The sequence below is a fragment of the Stegostoma tigrinum genome, chromosome 3, assembly GCF_030684315.1.
Source record: "Stegostoma tigrinum isolate sSteTig4 chromosome 3, sSteTig4.hap1, whole genome shotgun sequence".
Lineage (NCBI taxonomy): Eukaryota > Metazoa > Chordata > Chondrichthyes > Orectolobiformes > Stegostomatidae > Stegostoma > Stegostoma tigrinum.
In genome coordinates this window covers 71664682-71686956 of record NC_081356.1, presented here as the reverse complement: position 1 = coordinate 71686956, position 22275 = coordinate 71664682, and the positions used below count along the sequence as shown (strand labels likewise).

Sequence of the window (22275 nt, the reverse complement as noted above, 5' to 3'; positions counted from 1 at the left end):
ACCAATGATTATGATCCTATTGTATTCTCAGATTATCTTCTTCACTCTCCAGTACACCATCTATTTTGGTATCAGTGTAGCATGATAGCGCAGAAGCACACTGTAAGAGGATTGGAGATGTGACACAGTAGTGTCAAGGGGCTAATATGTATCAGATGCGGCAACCGTTGACATGAGGTGCATACTGTTGCTGCTCATGAAGCATGCCTGACACATTGGTACTGGTTATCTCAGATGGACATACAAAAGAGCAAATGGTGAGCTGGGGTCACTACGTACCCCTCTGACTTTCATTTCAGGAATTCTTGCTGTCTCGTTTCTTTTATCCGGCCGGTGGGAGAATGGGAAATGACATATTATGAAGTGAGATTAGGTAGTAATGAGGGTGATGTTGAGTGATAATAGGCTAATCGGCCCCACGCCACTCACTAATAAGAATATCATCTCAAAATTAATGTTGAAAAGGGATTTGCTCAACATCTTGCCTGCTAAAGCCTGCATTGTTCCGCAGGATTCAGCCCAAGATTTCATGGAAGTATCACTCGATATATTTGGAAGTTCTTTTATGTTACAGCTTTGAGTGACTTTATATTCCATCACTCAGTTTTTGAGTCTGCGTTGAAAAGATAGTGTAATAGCAATACAGAGATAATGCTGCATTGGCTTATATGTTATTGAGAAATATTGATCTCCTGAACCAAAAAAATGCTCTCCAGACCTATCTCTAAAACTTGAGTTACTAGCATGTCCAGCAGAATGGTCATTGTCCTCATTAGCCATTTAAAGCAAAATGGCCACATGCAGGATTATACCGAGGCAAGCATTAATGTGTCAAACCTAAAGCTACTTAGTTAGAAGTAGTTATTTTATTGCTATGTTATTATTCGAAAGTATTGTTGTTAATGCCTGGGAATTAAAGACTCAAACTACTTTATATCTTCTGTTTTCATATTTTTGTTTCTTTTTAACCTGCAAACAAGCAACAAGCCACTATTTAACCTATTTTCTTCAGCCTTGTGTTGGTGGAATCCTCTTTCAAATTTTGAATTTCTTTGCTAGAAAATGTAGACAAACCATTAACTTTGAAACAAAAGAAGTAAGTTGGATATCACAAATTGCTTCACAGTAAATTAAATACTGTTAAAATGTTGTCACTTTGATAATGTGGACAAGTAAAGATAGACAATTTATACATGGCAAGATCCCAAAAACTAATGAGTAAATGGCAATCTGTTCAGTGAGGGAGGAGTCTCGGCCCGAAACGTCAGCTTTTGTGCTCTTAAGATGCTGCTTGGCCTGCTGTGTTCATCCAGCTCCACAATCTGTTCAGTGATATTGGTTAAAGGATAAATCATTCCATAAAATAATTTACATTCAACTGAAGGGGCAAATGTTTAATTGGCTTAATTCCTCATCTGAATAACCAGGTAAATCCTTGTCAATCCTTATGTGAATTTGTCAACCAGATGAGATGCTGATATCTTAGCATCTCTCCGAAATAAATTGTACTTGTTTGAAAATAATCATCCTTGCTGAGGATTAGAATTAAACTAGATGTAAGCAGGCTGCTGACTTTTCTTTAATAGTTACATTTTTTATTCCCTGTTTTTCTCATGCTTTCTGCAGCTGAAAAGTCTTATAGACTGACAATCCTCTACCGTTCTGGATCTGTAGCAACCACTCCCAGTATCCTAATTATAGAAGGTGCAACTGGCCAGTTAAGTGTCTCACTGATAATAAAATGTGAGGCTGGATGAACACAGCAGGCCAAGCAGCATCTCAGGAGCACAAAAGCTGACGTTTCAGGCCTAGACCCTTCATCAGAGCTCGAAACGGCCCGAAACGTCAGCTTTTGTGCTCCTGAGATGCTGCTTGGCCTGCTGTGTTCATCCAGCCTCACATTTTATTATCTTGGATTCTCCAGCATCTGCAGTTCCCATTATCACTGATACAAGTGTCTCACTGATGCTTATTTACTTCAGGACTTCCTTACAGAAAAAAAAATTAAGGGATCCTATTTATTAATCAATTCTTTACTGGTTGTGGTTTAGTGAGTTTTGATTGTCTTTAATATATCACACAAGTGCATTTTTAATGTAACAGCCTTGACAGTAAGGGTCCTCGAGTTGTTCAAGCTAGGCAAAGAGATGAGACATCACAGCTGAATCTTTTAGGCAGCAGTGATGAGCAGCAACCAGAAGTAGGAATGATAACTGATTACTTTTCCTGCAGCTTGCATTAGTAATGTGCACTGCATTTCTCTTACTGTGTCTCTGGCTAACAACAAATGACTCAGCACATAGATTATGGCTCTAACTTAGGAGCTTCACAGCTCCAGCTCAGATCTACATGGAATAGAGTTAAAGTGTTACATCCTTTACTTGTAGGTCGAAATATTAAAAATAACTTGTGTGGAACTATTCAGCAGATATTTTTACCTGCTGCAGTTGAGCCTTTTGTGGGGTAGTTGAGAAAGAATATTTTCCTACATGAAGCTTTTAAATTTGATTTATGGAGAAGGGAAAAGGGGGAACTGCTTGCAGTGTATAGGAATACAATAATGGTGAAACACTTATGTTATGCGTAAACATCTACTCCTAGTATGAGTCAGCTGGTTAGAATTCCATATGTTTTGATTTGTGATGTCTTAATGGAACCCTCTTCAAAGAATTTTTAAGATTGATTGACGACCTCGACCACCCCATCCCTAACACTTTGTTTTTATTTTGTGCTGACAGTAATATTCATTGGCACAAGTTCCACTACAACAGAGACAGGACATCATGCAGTTATCTTTATGAGTCATCCAAACACAATACTAAATACATGTCAGCCAAGGAAATATTAGTCGAGAGGAAAAAATGCCTTTGATGTACTTCAGCATGCAGTGATTTGTGCGGAGCCTGAAACTTGTAAGAAACAGTGTATGCTTATAGTTTTGTAATCTTACTAAGAGACTATGAGACCACCCATTGCTCTAAAATAGTCCTGTCCTTTCAGCTAAAACTATACATTTTATGTCTAACATGGGTCCTCTTACATACGGAACTTTGAACTGTCTTGCAATGTTTCTGTTGGAAGAAGTTAAAGCAAAAAATGCAATTTGTCAAAAACATATCCCCATCCCTGCCAGCAAATTGACAGTCACTTGAAATGTATAGACCTTATTAGAACCTGTGACACTGGAGAAAGGCTTACGAAAGGTTTACAAGCCTTTACAAAGAGAAGGATCAGCCGTGTGACAGTTTGTATCAGATATTCATAGATGCACGCAATGCATTCTGCTTAGTGTGCTAAATCCCAGTCAAACAGAATAACAGAATACCCAGTAAAAACAACACAGATGGAATTTTTGCAGCTGCAAAAGAGAGTTTCTTATTTATTTGTATTGATCTTCGTGATGCTGTTGCCAAGAGTCGCTTGGCAATGACAGAATATGTTGACATATGCATATCTCACTATTAGAGGGGATTGGGCAGATGGATTCTCTGTTGTCTGTGGTTCTAGACAAAGAACAAATTATAAAGGCACGTGCAAATCTTCACGATATGATTTAGTCAAGGACAGTGCATTCTTAATGTATAACAGCCTTGAACAAGAGTCATCAGCTTGTTCAACCTGGACAAAGAGATGAGACATCATATGGCTCATATGAGACATCATATTTATTTCAGCCAAACATGTGAAGTTTCTCCTTCACTTGCTCCCAGTTTCAAGCCAAAAGAGTTTTTCAACAAGTTGATGAGTGAGAAGCTGCATCACAGGGACCCAGAAAATACTGTGTTAGGTCACTGCTCTGTGCAGAGCTTACTGATCTCAGAGGGTTCACTGTAAGGAGGTTATCATTAGCGGGCACAGAAATGTGATTGTATGAGACTTTTACCCATTAGTTTTCTGCTTCTCTAGCCCCAGTACAAAGTTCCAGAAATAGAATCATTACAATATTTGGACTGGGCACTCTTGTCATGGTGCAATAAATATTTCCTCCTCTTGGAGATGGTGAATTTTTCATTTTCCATTTTATCAATACTTTCTGAATTAAGTTGCTAATGTAATAACATTTTTGATGCAGAATATATAGTTGATTAAGAATTCTTCTGGTCACCATCTGTAGCAATAAAATAAAACTACTGATGAAGACAGGCATTACTTAGTAATTGTGAGCTTGTAAATATTTTGACAATAATTTGATCAAACTGTTCAGATTGGTATGATACTGTTCCAGCACAAGTGAGAGTTAAAACCTTGACTTTCTGACTCAGACAAATGGACAGTACTATTGCAACATAAGATGAATGTTTGCTTTTTTTCAAAATGAATTTCAAAGCCATTTTATATGTTAAGAATACCCCTTGTGTAAATTTTCCTGTTTTACAATGACACATTTCACTTCCATGTTTTGTATTTCACTCACACTACTTCCCTGTTTGTAAGCATATGTGTTCCTAACTGATTTGCTTTTCAAACTTCACTGTTTATGAAAAAACAAAACTTTTCTTCACACCTCACTTGACTTGATTATAGTCATATGTTTTATAGAAGACAGACTGTGTCCTCTGTAATATGGTACTGCGGCACTAACTCCATGAAAGCCAAGTGTCATTTTTTAAGTAAGTAGCAAAATTGAATTTTTCTTTCGTAAGTTTAATCAGTGTATTTTTTTTTGCTGTTTGTCAGGTCATGCATATTTTACAGAGCCTGTGATGACATTCCCAGAGGAATGGAGCTTTTGGTCTGGTACAATGATAGCTACACCTCATTCTTTGGGATTCCCTTTCAGTGCATTGCACAAGATGACAATTGTAAGTATTTTTTTTGTGGCTTTAAAATAATTTGAACATGGAATGTATGCCTTTCACTGCCATAACCTATATGCTAACAGACTGTCCATTTGGCATTGAATGAGTTTATTGGGTGGAGTTTAGGCTGATCTCTTCTTGTCAAGACTTTGTTTTGTCACAAACAGGTCAAATCAACTTAAAATCATACAGTGCTGTTTTTTAATTCATGACCCTGATAAAGTTCAGGACGTCTGGATTAAATATTACAGTTGAGAAATGTAGAATTGAAATTTGATGGTCATGGTGTTGTTCTCAGAGTTCTCTGGCTTTGTAAATAATTCTGTTTGAGTATTTGCTGATAATAAGTTGCTATCATGTTTTCTTTATGCAAATAAGTGTTTTAAACTTTAACAAGTGTGCAAAAGAGAAACTGCAACACTAAATGGTTTACAGATAACTGAGCTGTTTAGCATTCTGAATCTTATAATGCAATATCATAGGAGGACCCAATTGCAACATTTCATCTTGTCAACATCGAGTAGTAAGCTGGCTTCTCTTTCCTGCTGAGTATTTTGGGCAGGACTGTAGCCATCTTGTGTCACCTTGGAATACAAACTTACTTGAAAATAAGTGGAGTTCAAGTAAAGAGAATGTGCTGATTATGGAGCTTGACTTCCCTGTAGCTAGATAGTTTGCAGTAAGGAACACGAGAGACTAGAGATAATAAAATGTGAGGCTGGATGAACACAGCAGGCCAAGCAGCATCTCAGGAGCACAAAAGCTGATGTTTCTGGCCTAGACCCTTCATCAGAGAGGGGGATGGGGTGAGGGTTCTAGAATAAATAGGGAGAGAGGGGGAGGCGGACCGAAGATGGAGAGAAAAGAAGATAGGTGGAGAGAGTATAGGTGGGGAGGTAGGGAGGGGATAGGTCAGTCCAGGGAAGACGGACAGGTCAAGGAGGTCAACAGTCGGTTCGCAACAAACAACTGCACCTCCCAGTCGCAAACCATTTCCACTCCCCCTCCCATTCTTTAGATGACATGTCCATCATGGGCCTCCTGCAGTGCCACAATGATGCCACCTGAAGGTTGCAGGAACAGCAACTCATATTCCGCCTGGGAACCCTGCAGCCTAATGGTATCAATGTGGACTTCACCAGCTTCAAAATCTCCCCTTCCCCCACCGCATCCCTAAACCAGCCCAGTTCGTCCCCTCCCCCCACTGCACCACACAACCAGCCCAGCTCTTCCCCTCCACCCACTGCATCCCAAAACCAGTCCAACCTGTCTCTGCCTCCCTAACCTGATCTTCCTCTCATCCATCCCTTCCTCCCACCCCAAGCCGCACCCCCATCTCCTACCTACTAACCTCATCCCACCTCCTTGACTTGTCCGTCTTCCCTGGACTGATCTATCAAGATCTATTAAGGGTCTAGGCCCGAAACATCAGCTTTTGTGCTCCTGAGATGCTGCTTGGCCTGCTGTGTTCATCCAGCCTCACATTTTATTATCTTGGATTCTCCAGCATCTGCAGTTCCCATTATCTCTGATACAAGAGATTAGAGCCCTGATTTTCATCATGATATAGAGCCTTATCATTGCAGTGATAAGGTCAGGAGTCCTTAGTGCTACCTCTGAAACCGGTCTTTCTTATTTTTATGGCTGTGGGAATAGAGGAAGCTGGCCATTTGAATGACAAGCATCTCCCAATGAAATTTGATGTTAGAATCCCTGGTGTCTGGAACCTGGAGTTTTGAGATTAGACCAGATAACAGCAGATACGTTTGCAATGCAGTTCTTTCAGATTTCACCATTCGAGGAACTCAGGTATCCCTGCAGGTATGAGCCAATCACTTTGGGAGTGAAGGTTAAGAATCCTTTTAGAGTTGGGGAGGGCATGTTGGGGAACCTTTTTGGAGATGGGAATCATGGGTCCATGGGGGAAATCAGATCAAGATCTATTAAGACCTTCTAATATATGTACTGAAGTGTCAAGAGGTCTTGACCTGTCAAAAAATGTCAAGATATGTCAAATTGTCAAGAATTGTCGAAAGTGCTGGCCCATCAAGAAGTGCCAACAAGTTTCAAAAAGTGTTTTGAAGAATGCAGTCTGTGTCAGCGTGTGTCAAACTGTTCATATAAATGAGAGTGCTGTCCTCTGCAACATAGAACTTTAAGTCATAGATATATAATTTTTTTCGATATGTGGACTTTTGGATATGTAATGAGTTGACATGGAAGGTTAAAGGGAAAAAGGTGGCGGATGGATGTAATCATTAAGTTGGCACATGTATATGAGTAGCCACGGTGAATGGGCAGACAGAATTGGGCTGCATGAGTTGGCATGGATGGGGCGTAGGGAATGTGTGGAAGTGAGAGTCTGTGACGGATGAAAGCTGAGGAAAATGTTATATTCTGTCCTTTTGGAGGTAAAAAAAACACTTTGGGATTATGAGTAGGCATGCAATAAGGCCACAGAGATAGGAGCAGTAGAGGGTTATTTAGCCCATTGGATCTACTCTGCTTTTCTTTAAATCATAATGGATCTAATGTCCCTCAACTCCAATTTCCTGCCTTTTCTCCATAATATTTAGTTCTCTTACTGATTAAAAATCTATCTGTCTCAGCCTTGAATGTACTTAACAACCCAGACTCTTCAGCCCTCTATGGTAAAGAAATCCATAAATTTGCTACCCTCTGAGAGAAGAAATTATTCCTCATCTCTGTCTCAAATAGGCAATCCCATACTTTGAGATTGTGTCTTCAAGTCCTAAACTCTCCCACACAACCCTGTTGGGTGCTCTAATACTATGTTTTAATAAGGTCACCTCTCATTCTTCTGAATTGCAATAAATACAGGCCCAACTTACTCAGGCTTACCTCATAAGATAGGTCCTCCGTACCCTGCATCACTCTAGTGAACTTTCTCTGGACTGCATTCAAAGTCAGTATATTTTTCCTTAGATAAAAGGGCCAAAAATGTTCACAGTATATCAGGTTTGGTATGACTAGTATCTTGTTTTAGCTGGGCTATTGAAGTCAAGGTCAGCATATCATTCCATATTACCTGCTGAACATCTATTGCAGGAGAACTCCTAAATCTCTCTGAGCTGTAGATTTCTGCATTTAAATAATATCCAGCTCCTATCTATTCTTTCTGCTGAAGCGTATCACTTCATATTTTCCCATAATACATTCCACCTGCTAAATTTTTTGCCCAGTCTTAAAAAGAGCAGACGTTCATTGGACAAATGTATGAGAATGTATCATCAAATGGATAAAGTGTTCTTCCACATTGAACACTATTGATATTCAGCTTTGGCTGTGCCAATTTTCCTCTGTCTTTTAGTGTTTTCTTTGATACTCCCCAGACATCTGCTCCCTTGCTTCTTTTTCACAGTTCCCTCCAATCTGACTGGTGGAACAGACTTAATAGGCAGAATGCCCTACTATTGTTTCTAATGGTTATGAGAATGTAGAATACACCATTACATTATGACATATGTCATGAACAGCTTTTAAACTTATCAATGGAGAGGTTCCTGATTCCAGATGGATATTCCTGCATAGTTCATGAACCTCCTAAGGTACCTCCAAAACAGGTCCTACTGTATGAAAATCCTTAAATGTCCACCAGCTGCAATGCAGTCATATAGAATGGAAATATTGCATACAGGCTGGCCACTCACTGCATAATACAACACCCCCTTTTAAAAGGCCATATCATGGGAATTGGAGTGGGAACCTGGACTCTGGGCTTACCCATCATTTTAAAAATCTTATCAGAGATAATGGGAACTGCAGATGCTGGAGATTCCAAGATAATAAAATGTGAGGCTGGATGAACACAGCAGGCCAAGCAGCATCTCAGGAGCACAAAAGCTGACGTTTCGGGCCTAGACCCTCTCTGATGAAGGGTCTAGGCCCGAAACGTCAGCTTTTGTGCTCCTGAGATGCTGCTTGGCCTGCTGTGTTCATCCAGCCTCACATTTTATTATTTTAAAAATCTTGTTCACTTTCACTGAGACATGTATGAAGGCATGAAAATCTGGCCCGGAATCATCTATAACTGGCTGATTGACCAATCATGATATCATCAGTTATATTGGATTTAATTCATTAAAACTCACTTAAGATGTGTTTCCAGCATAAAACTGTTTTTAGTACAGTTAATGATTTAGATTGTCTATAGTTAACTTAGAGGATATAAGCTATAATTTAGAATTGCTTTATTGTATTCCTGTTTTCATTGTTCAATGTGTGTGGTCCAATCATTGATTTCATGTTCTTAATAGTTTCTGTGAAGCTGACAAAGAAAGGATTTGATTTTGTCAATTCTTTTATAATTTTGCAAGATAATAAAGTTAAACACTTCTTTGCATGAGATTGAATTTAACGTTAGATATCGAATCTTCTCAAATTAATGGTATTCAAGTCAGACAGGCCAGGGACTCAAAGTATTCCAGGGAGTTAACAGACTCTGACTGTGTGTCTGATGATTCAGATGTTAAATGTGTAATTGTATAATTTAGATTTTTTTTCTTTCCTGACAAGGTATCTCCAGCAAGATCCAGCTTGTATTGATTTCATGTAGCGAGTGTCACTGCTGTTTAAAATTTCTAAGCTGAAATACTCGATTCCATTTATGTTGAGTCACTTCTAATACTTGACAGGATTGAAAAAGGTGTTGAAGCATCTCTGTGTATTTTGCATTGTTGGCAGTGCCTTCCACCTGGCCCAGTCTCCATTACCGATCATGTTAGACAATGTTGCTGATGCTCCTTGACCCTCTATGTCCAACAGTTATGTAACAAACATTTCCATTTTCAGTTTACAGTGCAAAAATATTAAATGGTTCAAAATTGCATCTCAACTACACGGAGAGCCAAAGTGTTTCCTTCCATGAGCTTCTACATTAGATTCCAACCATTACTTTTGTGCTTTGTCAGGCTGCAGTTCTTAGCATTGTTGAAAAACATTGACTGGACCGCTTCAGCGATATGACCCTCCTTTTCCTGAGGGAACAGTGGTTGCCAAAAAAACCTACAGCTGGAGTGAGCCACATCTTCACCTCCCTCACATTCTCTTTTGTTAGGTACAAAACTTTGCCAGTAAATTAACCTTATTTATTACAAACAGCTCCTGGATTTAAAGATAGCGATACCATATAAGCCAAACAAATTCAAAAATTTCACGTGTGCCGATGCTAAAATTTGATTCATCCACTAAGAATTCTGAACTAGCCACCATTACCACCCAGGTACATCTATATAAACTTTTCAGCAGTAAACTTTATCAGAACTAAATGCTATTGAGAGCATAAATCCTGATTAATCCACTGCACTATGATTGTGTGCGCCATAATTATGCCCAAAATTACAGGAATTTAATCATTATCAGGTTTGGTATCAGGTGCATTGAGAACACCTTCCCTGAGTTACTAAGCAGAAAGTTCACAACTTCTTAAATGTAGCAAAAATGGTTATGGGACCATTTTCCAGGCCTTCAGGAGAATTCATGTCAGCTGTTCTGTTTTGAATGCTTTTGAAACTTGGTGAGCATTTACAAAACAGAATTCTTGTGATGGCCCAGGATCTCTCTTAAGGATGCCCTGTTGATATTGAGGAGGCAGGCAGACCTTTCACCCATACACTTGCATGCTGCAAAATCTAGTGAAGGTGCCAGCAACAGGGGCCTCTGACTCACAAAAAACGAGAATCAGGTTTGAAAGGAGAGGGATAGTTATCTCACTTTTCACTTCCATTCCTGTGATTGCAGAAACCTTGGGAATCAATTTGACTGTAACCATTCTGACCACTGCTAGAACTGCTTTTAGTAGAAATCCTATCTTTAGCCATCATTATAGACCCTACACTCTGTAATTGGTTGGGATCTCCAGACTCTGAATGCCAATCGTAAAACCATGTTGGAGAGTCACAGCAAAGCTACATTCCCCCAATGGGGTTCATGACCCATGCCGTCCCTCAGCCCTGTGATCTAATCAGTTAAAGGATTCTCTGGAAGATTCCACTGACTCAATAAGTCTAGAGACTTTCTGAATATGTCATGGGGAGAGTGTTCAACATTGTAGTGAGTCATTATTGAGCACTTTTGTTGTGTGAAAGGGACAGCATTCTGCGCAAATGAAAATGTCTTGCCAATAATGAGGAAGACCCTGATAACAGTGAGGATGGTAACAAAGTAGGAGATCACCACCAGGAGACTGCAGCTAAAGTTTTTTGGCAATTTTAAATCAACCAACAATTCACCTCAACCATGCCGCAATCTCTTCCCCAACCTCTCCATCATTTTCCCCTCATCTCACTTCTCTCCTCTCACAAAACACACCCATTCTACATGCGTAACTGTCCCCACTAATATTTCCCTCAAGACTTCCGCCCGTCCCATTATTTAAGGATTGCCTATCAAAGAACAACAGCAATGCATTATATTGCATTTACAACAGCTACTGCCCGAACGCTTTGAAGGCAACTTAAAAATTGCAAATGTTGTTATATTTTGATTGTTTACATCAATACCAATAAACAAAATTATCACCAAAGTGTTAGTGCACAATTAACATTAAATGATTTTTTCCCCCTATCAATTTATAAGGTGCTTTAGCTTGGAAAGTGAATGAATACTGTTCATTGGTCAGATGAGGTTGCTTATGGTTGATGACCTCTCGGAGTTGGGGTCTAACTGGGCTGACTATACACTGCAACATTTTGGTGTAAATGAAGTTTTCGCTGACTTGACAGTAAAGATGGAAAACCTCCAAGAAAATTCTCAGCGTTAAGCTTTTCAACGTGGGAAAGAATTACATGTAAAATATAGAAGTGTATTGTATGGAAAAGATAAATTCAACCTATTTCTTTCAATTAACTCTGCAAGAGTTAGATGAAGAAGCATAGCGTCAGACTAATATAAGATATTTAGGATTGATGTCAAGAAATTCTTCATCATGAAAAATATCATCAACATAAGGAATAGAACTCCAAATACAAGTAGCGAAGATAAAACTCTGACTTCATTTACAAAATAATTGTTTGGTGATTTGGGGGAAATTGAGGATTTTTCTAGTTGGATTAATAAATATGGGCTTAATGGACTCCATTTCATACATAACTGCTTTGTGGTTTTGGAATGATGGCAAAAAAAATGCCAAATTTTATTCATAAACTAAGCAAATTAATCTCATTAGGACTATGCCTATCCATAGCCTTATTTAAAACACTGGGTCTCATGTTTTCCAAGCCACATAATGGTTCTGATATTTATCTAAAGTTAATCTTTATTAAGGAAAGCTCCAAGCACAAGTTACTTTGGAAAAAAGTTTCAATTTTTGGTTATAAAATTAATTAGATGTATCTCCTGTCAGCATGTATGCATTCGTCAGGTGCAACTGTCGGTTACACGAAATATGTTTTAACTTTTTCCCCATTTTATCAATTTTTTTAAAAAATGGCCAGAGCCTTGCCTGCCTGTTTTTTCAGTCTATTATCTTGGAGCATGTAAATTACAATTAGATGGTTCTTTCATGCTGCTTGATTTCAATTTTCTTCGTGATATGTACATTGGAACAAAATGAGCAAATTAATTCCTCCCTTCCAGCCCAACACCAGTCTGATGCTGGCAAACCACAAAAATAGGGATGTATTTCTGCAGTACAAAGGAAAAGCAAACCCTCTTCCAGGCATTGAGAATGTTAAACAGAATGTTTTTGCATAAAGTTTGGTTAATATGATATTCACAATTGTTTGGGATTGTCACGCCTCAGTATTTGAATTATAAATTTCATCTCTTTTAAACAAAGGTTCTTTTTCCTTTTTTATTCCCTAGTGAATGTCCCATCATCTCTTGTCGATGTAATGACCAGGCATGAGACGTTACAGTCGTTCACCAAAACTGGCAAAATGCCACCCACGGGTGTGTACCGTTCACTGAGGTTTCCACAGGCAGCATGCAGCAAATCACTATGTGACAAGCCTGGGCCACATGACTCCATAGCTAACCACGTGAATACGAAAAACCAACGAGTACTGGCAAGTCCAACTTCAACCAGTCATTTAAGTGGAGAATTCAGTGACTGGCATCTATGGAAATGTGGACAGTGCTTTAAGACCTTTACCCAGCGGATTCTTCTGCAGATGCATGTGTGTCCGCAGAACCCTGACAGGTAACAGAATCGAGCACAGACAAGGGAGGCTGGTGAGAATGTGGAACTCGCTACCAAAGGGGATGGTTGAGGTGAATAGTGTAGATGCTGGATGTAAGTTTGCTCGCTGAGCTGGAAGGTTCGTTTTCAGACGCTTCATCACCATTCTAGGTAACATCATCAGTGAGCCTCTGATGAAGCACTGGTGTTATGTCCCGTTTTCTATTTAGCAGGACATAACACCAGTGCTTCACCGGAGACTCACTGATGATGTTACCTAGAATGGTGATGAAATGTCTGAAAACAAACCTTCCAGCTCAGCGAGCAAACTTACATCCAGAACCTCAACCTGAGCTACAAATCTTCTCAAAACTCGCTAGTGTAGATGCTTTTAAGAGGAAATGAGATAAGGACTTTGAAAAGATCGGAGGAGAACGGTATGCTGGCAGTGTGGGATTAAGAGGGGAAACAGGAGACTTGTTTGGAGTATAAAAAGCATTATGAGCCTATTGGGCTGGATGGTCTGTTTCTAAGATGAAAATACTATGCAGTTGAAAATAACTGATAGCTTAAATTTCATCACTTTGCTTTTGCACTTTTGGAAGATCAGCCAATTATTCAATAAATTAAATGAAGAATGCAAGCAAACATGTTATTTCCAAAAAAGATTTGTTGTCTCCCTTGGCTAAATTTTTCTCTATTTTTCGAGACATTAATGGCTGAACAGTAGGTTCCAAGTCTCCATTTGCCAATTTACCACAAACCATTTCCGAATTCAAGACTAAACGCCAGCATGTCTGAAACCTTAGAGATAGTAGAAACTGCAGATGCAGTTTCTGAAGAAGGGTCTCGACCCGAAACATCAGTTTTCCTGCCCCTCTGATGCTGCTTGGCCTGCTGTGTTCATCTAGCTCTACACCTTGTTATCTCTGAAACCTCATCACGTCCACTGGGGAAACGGGGCTTTGGCTACTGCTGAGGCAGCTCAGCGATCATGAGGTTTGGACAGGTAAGTATAAAAATTAATGTTCCAAGAGGTCAAGCAGGACTGTCCTGGTGATCCACAGCTGACAATAGGCTGACTTTCACAGCACGGCTCTTTGACCACTGACACCGCCAATCCCTGTCACCACCCCAATTCCATTGATTCCTAGGCAGCTACAGGGTGAACAACCCAAAAAAACTATTTTTGATAATGCATTCTATTATTTACCTTTGTAGCCAACTCCATTTGATTGGCAGCTGATCCTATCACTAGGAAATTTCCCTGGCAGTGACAGGAAATTGCCCGACTGCAGCTCCCCACTATTTTTCAAGACTTCCTGTCTCCCATGCATGGATTGGGGAAACCATATCTTTTGTGAAGTTTTTGAACACATCAGTCTGAGATTAAAGTCTAGCTATTTTGAAAATAAAACTGACAACCATAGCAGATTGAAATGGTACATTTTTCAACACCTGGCCCAATAACCATGCAACATTCTTCAAACATATCAAAGGATTTACAAATTGAGATGATGTAAACAGTTGATTTCGCCTTCAGGGCACTCACTCGTCTGCAGTCTGTAGTTGCACAGTATTTTACTCTGAATAAGGAATTGTTCACGCACGAAGGCAATCACCATATGTGACTTGTGCATGAAAGTCTTAATTGTGAGGTGAAGGTAAAGTTTATGGAATAAGAGACTGAAATATACACAATGGCTTGCCCACAATTGGGTGAAAATTAGTGTGAGCCTGTAAGGTGAACAATCTACATGCAAACAAAACAACTCACATACAGCTCACTGCAGGAGAGAAATTTATTTTGGGCTGCCCCAGGTGAGTTCCAGAGGTGGGGACAGATTAAGAAATTAGGGTGAGTGGGAGGAGCATCGAGTAGAACTCTGGATCCGAGGGAAATTCCCACGGTGTGCTGATTTTACACAAATGGTTTTTAATATTAAAACAAAAATGTTTCACAAACTTGGCAGTCACAGAATCAGCTGAAGAATCCTGGTCTGGAAGCATGCCTGCATCAGGGACAAATTTTGCAGAGCAGACCTTCAATAGATATGAAATTCTTAATTTGGGTAGTTAATGAACCTAATTGCTCCCAGAAATCCTATGAAATGGTTTCTCATGACTTCAGCATTGAGGTCATTGTAAGTGTAGATTAGCTGTAGGCAGTCCTCCTTCTTTGTGTTGGTTGTACAGCTGAAATTCAGGTGCAGTGTTTGCAAATTTATAATTCTATGCCTTTTGCACAGAACTGATATGAATTTTAAACAATAATCTCACAGAATGTCAGTTTTTAAAAAAATGAATTGCATACTCTGCATTATTTTCACAAATGAATTTCTATGTAGAATTCATTTTATTTTAAAACTATTTTATTTGTAAAAACATATTAAGGGTTGAAATTTTGCAGTGGGATAGAGATTAATCCCGCCAATTTGTGTGATAATAACTCAAATTAACTTGATGTTCAAGTTGAGCCATGTAAATAGCACAACAAAGTGGAAATGTAGTGTCCCCATAATTTTTAAACTTAGATACCAGGTTGGTGAGGATGTTTTCGAAGCGCTTTCTTAGGTTAAACACCACTACCAGCAAGATTATTATGAATGCTTGATCGTGTAACATAAACGATAAAAATCACGTTCTTGTTGAGACAGATAATACTAACTATTTACTGTAATATCACAGTCTTCAACGTAGCCTGGGTCTGTGTTGTATATTACATACGTATAACAGACTGAACACACAACACTGTCTTTATTGCACAGAAGGTGACAAAAACGAGGTGGGTACTTTTACACAGGAACATCACATGTTGTGTTGTATAACTGTCTTAAAGTTACACTGCTTGTCTGGTCTGGAATCTACGCAATAACTGTATAGTTTGCTTTGCATTAACCGTCTGGACTTGTTATGCAAAGAAGGTGGGTGAGTCAATGTATAATGCTGGTCAATGGCACAGTTATCTTTTTAACCTCAAGGCTCCAGCCAACATCCTCTCTTAATCTTGCAAAACTAAGCATGTATTCAACAGCAGGAAGGAGGCCCTACATCAGTTACTTTAGGTTGATTGATTTCTGCTGGATCTTGCTGGGTTTGTTCTTTTGAGTTTCCTGCTGATGTTTAACACTGGTAAAATCTGCAGGTAGCGGTGCTGCAGCTGGAAAAGGTCTTGTTTCTTTATTCAGGGTTTTTCATCTGGTCATGGGACACTACAGCTACCATTTCCCTTGGCTTGCAGCATGATAGTGAGCAAAGACAACATATGGAAGGACACATTATTCACAAAGGAAAGAGGAAGAGAAAAAAAGGCTCATAGCAGGTGGTGCAATATACAAAGGTAGTTTAAATGACCTGCACTTTGCCATGTTAGTCTGTTCACTGATCAACATTAATTGCACTGGAATGCTTAATTCTGCGAGCACAATTAAACTAACACAGCACAAAGAAGATCCTCAAATTTTAGGCTGAGTACATGTTTGTAGAACTCCTGCAATTGCTGAAGTATTCTTGACAAATATCACCCCTGCATTGCACTGGAATAAATTAGGTACGAAGAACACACAACTATCATATACTTTATAGGTGACTTTAACCTCCTAGATCTTCAGGGAGTAATCATGAAAAACAAAATACAATATCATTGGAACATGTTAATCTTCCTAATTGACTTGTGTTCGACTGACAAACATGCATCTTCTCTCATGTCAAAATCATTTACTTCCACCTCTGGAAAATCTTTACCCATCGGCTCCTGAAACCTTCACCCATAGCTTTATTACCTCTAGACTCAGCTATTCTAATGCACTCCAAGTTGGCCTTCTGTTTTCCATCCTCCATAAACCTGAGCTCATTCCTAGTTCTTCCTCCTGTATTCTAACTCACATCAATCCTTACAAAGGTAGTAGGAACTGCCGATGTTGATTTCTGAAGAAGGGTCTCGACCCGAAACACCAGTTTTCCTGTTCCTCTGATGCTGCTTGTCCTGCTGTGTTCATCCAGCTCTACACCTTGTTATCTCACATCAAATCCTGTTCTCCTATTATCCATGTGTTTCTTGACTGACATTGACACCCAGTGCAGCTACTCCTCAAATGTAAAATTTGCATCCACATGTTCAAAATGCCTTCAAACTCTTTCAATTTCTTTGCCAATAGTCTTTCTGATAACTGTTTCATTATTCTACTTAGTTGCAGGGCCTGTAGCTGCATAGCCCCAAGCATTGCTGACAAAGCAGCCCACTTGATTGGTATCCCATCCATCACCTTCAGCATTCACTCCCTCTAGTGCCAGCAATATGTATAATCCACAAAAAAGCCCTGAAGCAAATCACCAAAGCCGCTTGTACAGCGTCTTCCCAATTCAGGACTTGTGCTACCTAGAAAGACAACGGCAGTGGACCCATGGGAACACCACCACCTGCAAGTTCCCCTTCAAGACAGATGCCATACTAACTTGGAAATATATCGCTGTTCCTTCCGTGTCACTGAGTCACAATCCTGGAACTCTGTCCCTAATTACATTGTGGGTGCACCAACACTACATGGATTGTGCAGTTCAAGAAAGTGGCTCGCCACCAGTTTCTCAAGGGCCATATCGAATGTGCATAAATGTTGTACTAGCCAGTGAAACCCATATCTTGTGATTTTTTTTTTGTTTTGAATGGATTTTGTGCGCCAATAGACATTTTTTAAAAATTTCAGATTGTGACCCAGAATAGTAAATAATCCAGCCTTAAAGATTTATTAGAGAGTTCTAGAATTTGTTTTTTTCAAGCTTAATGATACCATCCAAAACTAAGAGACAGAGACTTTTAATTTTATTTTGACTGTGAGTGGGGCAGTCCTGTGAAATTCTTAAAACAGGATGTCTTATGACAGCAGTGCTCCAGAGAAGGGAAAGATAGACAAAATAAAGCTGATGAAAAGTTAATGCTAGTCTCAGACTGGAAGTGTTCAGATAAAAAACCTGAAGAGGTCACTTAAAGTCGAGTACAGCAAAGCACAGAGGTGTGGTAGTTCCATGAAGAAGATATCACAGTTCCAATCGAAAAGTTGAAATCACACATGAAATCACACTAGCAGGCTATTTGGCATATGGACTCTGGTGTGAGTATTATTCAAGTGATGTTTTGGGAACTATTACAGGGTGCATTTTGGGTGCGATACAAAATCTGTTTTTTTTTTCCTTTTCAGTTTAAAACTAAATGCTTAGAATTAATGGGAGTATACTTTTACAGTGTGTTTAAAATCTTTGAATTTATAAGAGATAATTTGGATTATTCTACTTGTCTTTGCCCTGTTTAAAAAAAAGTCAGTTTTACTGTTAAAACAAAATCTGTAGAATTGAATACTTCTGTTTCGGTGAGAAGCCACTTTGTTAAAACCAACACAAATCAAAATGTGACCAATCAAACTGAGTTTATGACTGGAATCTACACCTGTCCAGTAATAAATTAATCTCAAATCATAACAATATTTTTCTCATTGTCAAATATTTCATTTCTAATTTGCTTTCCCTGTTATTTGAATGTTTCACTGTGTAGAATTGTGTGTGAATTAATTTTGTCAATTGCTATTTTTTGTGTTACTTTCCAAATCAGTTGACATGCTCGACAAAATAATGGCTAGAATCTCACTTCAGTGGCCACATTGATTGTGGCTGGACTGGAAGTAAGTGACGCTTCCAACTGGGTAGCCAATCAGACAGGTACATGTGAGGGGTGCAATAGATTGTGAGGCAAAGGTGACCAGGAAGCCATCAGTTAATTCCCCCCCACTGCTAGCCATCCATGCTATTACTTCAGGTCTCAAAGATTTAGGTGCTACACTTAAAGGACTGCCAACTGACATCAATTTCACGCAACCAGGAGGATTACACTTGTTGTCTTTTAGGAAGTGCAATCTTTCCCTCCCCCTCGCCACCTGTTGATCATGATCACCTATCCTATCCAAATGCAGACAACAAGTGGTTCAGTGACATGTCGCTGCATGTTTCTCTCTACGCCGTCCAGGAAAGATGGGAGGTTCCACGTCAGCGGAAGTAGTCTGGGTACAGATCACTGTACAGGTCAGCACCAGTGAAATCGACAGTAGAGCCTGGGTCCAATGCGAGATTCGGCTGAATGATCTACTGTGCTCTACAAAGGTAAGTGGCGTTGTGCAGTCACTTTAAAGTAACGCTCATAAAGGGATGAAGCAGTATTAATGTATCTGTGTAGAATGCTGTTGGGCAGGAGTTTGGGTTGCAGAAATTCCATATTGGGTTAGCACTTTCAGATTGAATGTATGGGAGTCATTTCACGTTGTGAATGTTCTATCAGCTGCGTGGCAGTTTAAGTTTCATACTGAACAGAACTCAGGAGCTGTCGTTGCCATAACTGAGTGTAAAATGTTTATTGTCATGACCACAGATCAGAATGAAAGGTTTGAGTTGTGAGGAGAAGCTGGGTAGGCTGGGACTTTTTCCACTGGAGCGTAGGAGGCCGACAGCGACCTTATAGAGGTTTATAAAATCATAAGCGATATTGATAAGGTGGACGGCAGGTCTTTTTCCTAGGGTGGGGGATTTCAAGACTAGGGGACATATTTTTAAGGTGAGAGGAAAATGATTTTAAAAAAGCATGGGGATAATTTTTTTTACGCAGAGCGTGGTTCGTGTTTGGAATGAACTTCCAGAGGAAGTGGTGGATGCATGTACAGTTACAACGTTTAAAGGACTTTTAAATGAGTACATGAATAAGAAATGTTTGAAGAGATATGGGCCAAGTGCATGCAGGTGGTACTTGCTCAGTTTGGGTTTATGCTTGGCATGGGCTGGTCAGACCTGTTTCTGTGTTGTATGACTCTATGTTTCTAGTTTGCTATGGTACTATTTCTAGTTTGAGGGCTGAAGGGATTGAATGGTATGGGAAAATGTGGGGATAGTGTTCTGAGTTGAATGATCAATATGATCATATTGAGCCTGTTCTGCCATTCAAAGGGCCAAAAGGCCACTCCTGCTCCAAGATTCTCAGTTTCTTATTTCTATGTGAGAACTCCGAGAATAGCAGGAGTTGATATTAAGTGCATGGTCCGTGTAGGCATAACAGGATGGGGCTTTAACACTTACTGGAGAGAGTTCAGGAACTGTCACATGTAAGCAAACTTGTAAAGTATTTATATAATAATTGGAATAGTACACAATTATTCTGCCTATCTGCCAGAGGGAAGGGCTTGTGATCAGAGGGAGTGCAATATGACAGGAGGAGGGTCACCTGTTATAAGAATCCTCATTCAGTTTGAGGAAGAGGCTGCAGGAAGGGCCATGTCAGAACAAACATAAATGAGGAGTTTGGAGTCATGCAGCAACCCAGTGAGGATGCCCCCAGACTGTTATTACCAAATGGACCTTGAGGGCATTTGCATGAAACTAAGCATTGTTGAGAAAAGGGGTTGTGCAACCAATTAACTAATTCATTTTGTTCTGCCTGGCAGGTCCTTACATTAAGAGGAAGAAGCACTCTTCATTTTGTTCCAGTTGCAGCTCAACCTCAAATACCATTCCAAGTATGATGACTCAGAGTCCTCAAAGGATGCACAATCATGACTTGTACCCTCCACTGATGCAGAAACATTCACCTCAGCAGGTGCATGTTCTAGATAAGGCTCAAGGGTGCAGATATCTCTCCCTCTCCACTCTGCCAGTGATCCATCACCTTCAGCGGTAGACTGCACCAGGACAGAACACTCTAGAACATGAACAACCAGAGGATGACCACCAAGATTGTCATTGGATCATTGGTCAACATGGCATATCAGTTCAGCTGCCTTCTGATCTACTATGGATGTTGGGGCTGCACCAAGGTGCAGTGACAGAGAAAGGAAAATGTAAAATTCTAAGGCGCACAGATGTTTCATCATTGTCTGGATGAAGATACTTGTTAATATGATTAATTTCACTTTAAAAATGTTTGTCTATCCACCAATGCTCACTGTCACCCTTGCCTTTTGATTGGCATCTGGTGCGGCTTGACCCTTGCCAGCATCTCCCTGTTGATGCAGAGCAGCAGCGAAAGCATAACATTGAGCCACACTGCGCCAAACCCTCCACAGTGGCAGAGGAGCTGTCAGAGGTGCAGGGTCAACTTGACCCATCATCATTGCTCTGGCATCTGCTGCTGCATCCACTCCTCATATGATGCATTTTTTTCCCATTCTCGCTCATGTCTGCTGCCTGGGGTGACATGGGGAAAAATGTAGGGAATGATCAGGTCAAAGTTAGTTCAGCACTTTACTTTGCCCTCAGATAAGTTCCACTCACCTGCTCATTCATCATAAGCACTTATCAGAGGACCTCAAGTTTTCCTTAGCACTGTGGGAGGTGGCACTTAAGTAAATTATTCTTGATATCCCCTCTCATCCTTGAGCTTCCTATTAGCATCCTTGACTCTTTGAATGTTTGGAATAACCTTCCTGGTATGACCTTTGTTCTCCCCTCAAATTTCTGGACCTAAATCAAAATACCCTGCACTATCCGCTATTTCCCAAATGACCGCGGTGACAGGTTGTAAGGCTGCCAAATTTCGCCCTTATTCAGTCAGCAGAAGCTCATCCTGTCCTCTTCCTCCTCCTCCTGACTTGCTGGAGTTCTGCTGGACTGAAACCGATGGGGTCAGGTATCAATGAACCTCTGTTCATGACGTGTGCAAACGGTTGAGAATGTCATTGTTTCCATCCACTCAACTCATGATTATCAGGGAGACCCCTTAATCGGCTGTTATGGTCACTGATGATTCCAAAACAACCCTCCTCCAACTTTGAGGAAGTGCACATTTGGAGCTACTCTGTTTTGAGGATTAACTGCAAGAAAATGTTGCAACTCACTTTCAAAATTCATTGACTCACTTTCTACTCTCCCTGCTGTCACCCACCAACTTATCCACATCATCCTGGACCCATCCAATACATCCATTGCTCTCACAGAATCATTGAATGCCTGCAGTGTGGAAAGAGGCCATTCAGCCCATTGAATCTACATTGACCATCCAAACAGCATCCCACCCAGACCCAAACCCCCATCCAATCCCCGTAACTCCACATTTACCATGGCCAATCCACCTAACATGCACAGCTCTGGACCATGGGAGGAAACCAGAAATCTTTTCTCTGCTAGCTGATTTTTGGCCTCGTGCATAATTAAGTTCCGCATTCCAACAATGTTTACACCCCCAGGAGCAGCACAAAATTCTACCCAGTGAATCTGTGACACATATCAATGCCCTAGTGGTCAACTGATGAACTATCCACCACAAGTATCTAAATTTCAGGCTAAGCAGCAATGTGTGCTATGAGGATT

The 22275-nt window shown here is 40.0% G+C and overlaps 1 protein-coding gene across 1 annotated transcript in view; it reads left to right on the top strand.

The window, feature by feature from the left end:
• Window positions 1–22275, top strand: part of prdm6 (PR domain containing 6) — a 217966-nt gene that overhangs the window by 149445 nt on the left and 46246 nt on the right. Inside the window, exons 5-6 of the mRNA XM_048527784.1 lie at window positions 4678–4802; window positions 12624–12960. Coding sequence (XP_048383741.1) covers window positions 4678–4802; window positions 12624–12960 — 462 coding nt within the window. The remainder of the gene's footprint in view (window positions 1–4677; window positions 4803–12623; window positions 12961–22275) is intronic.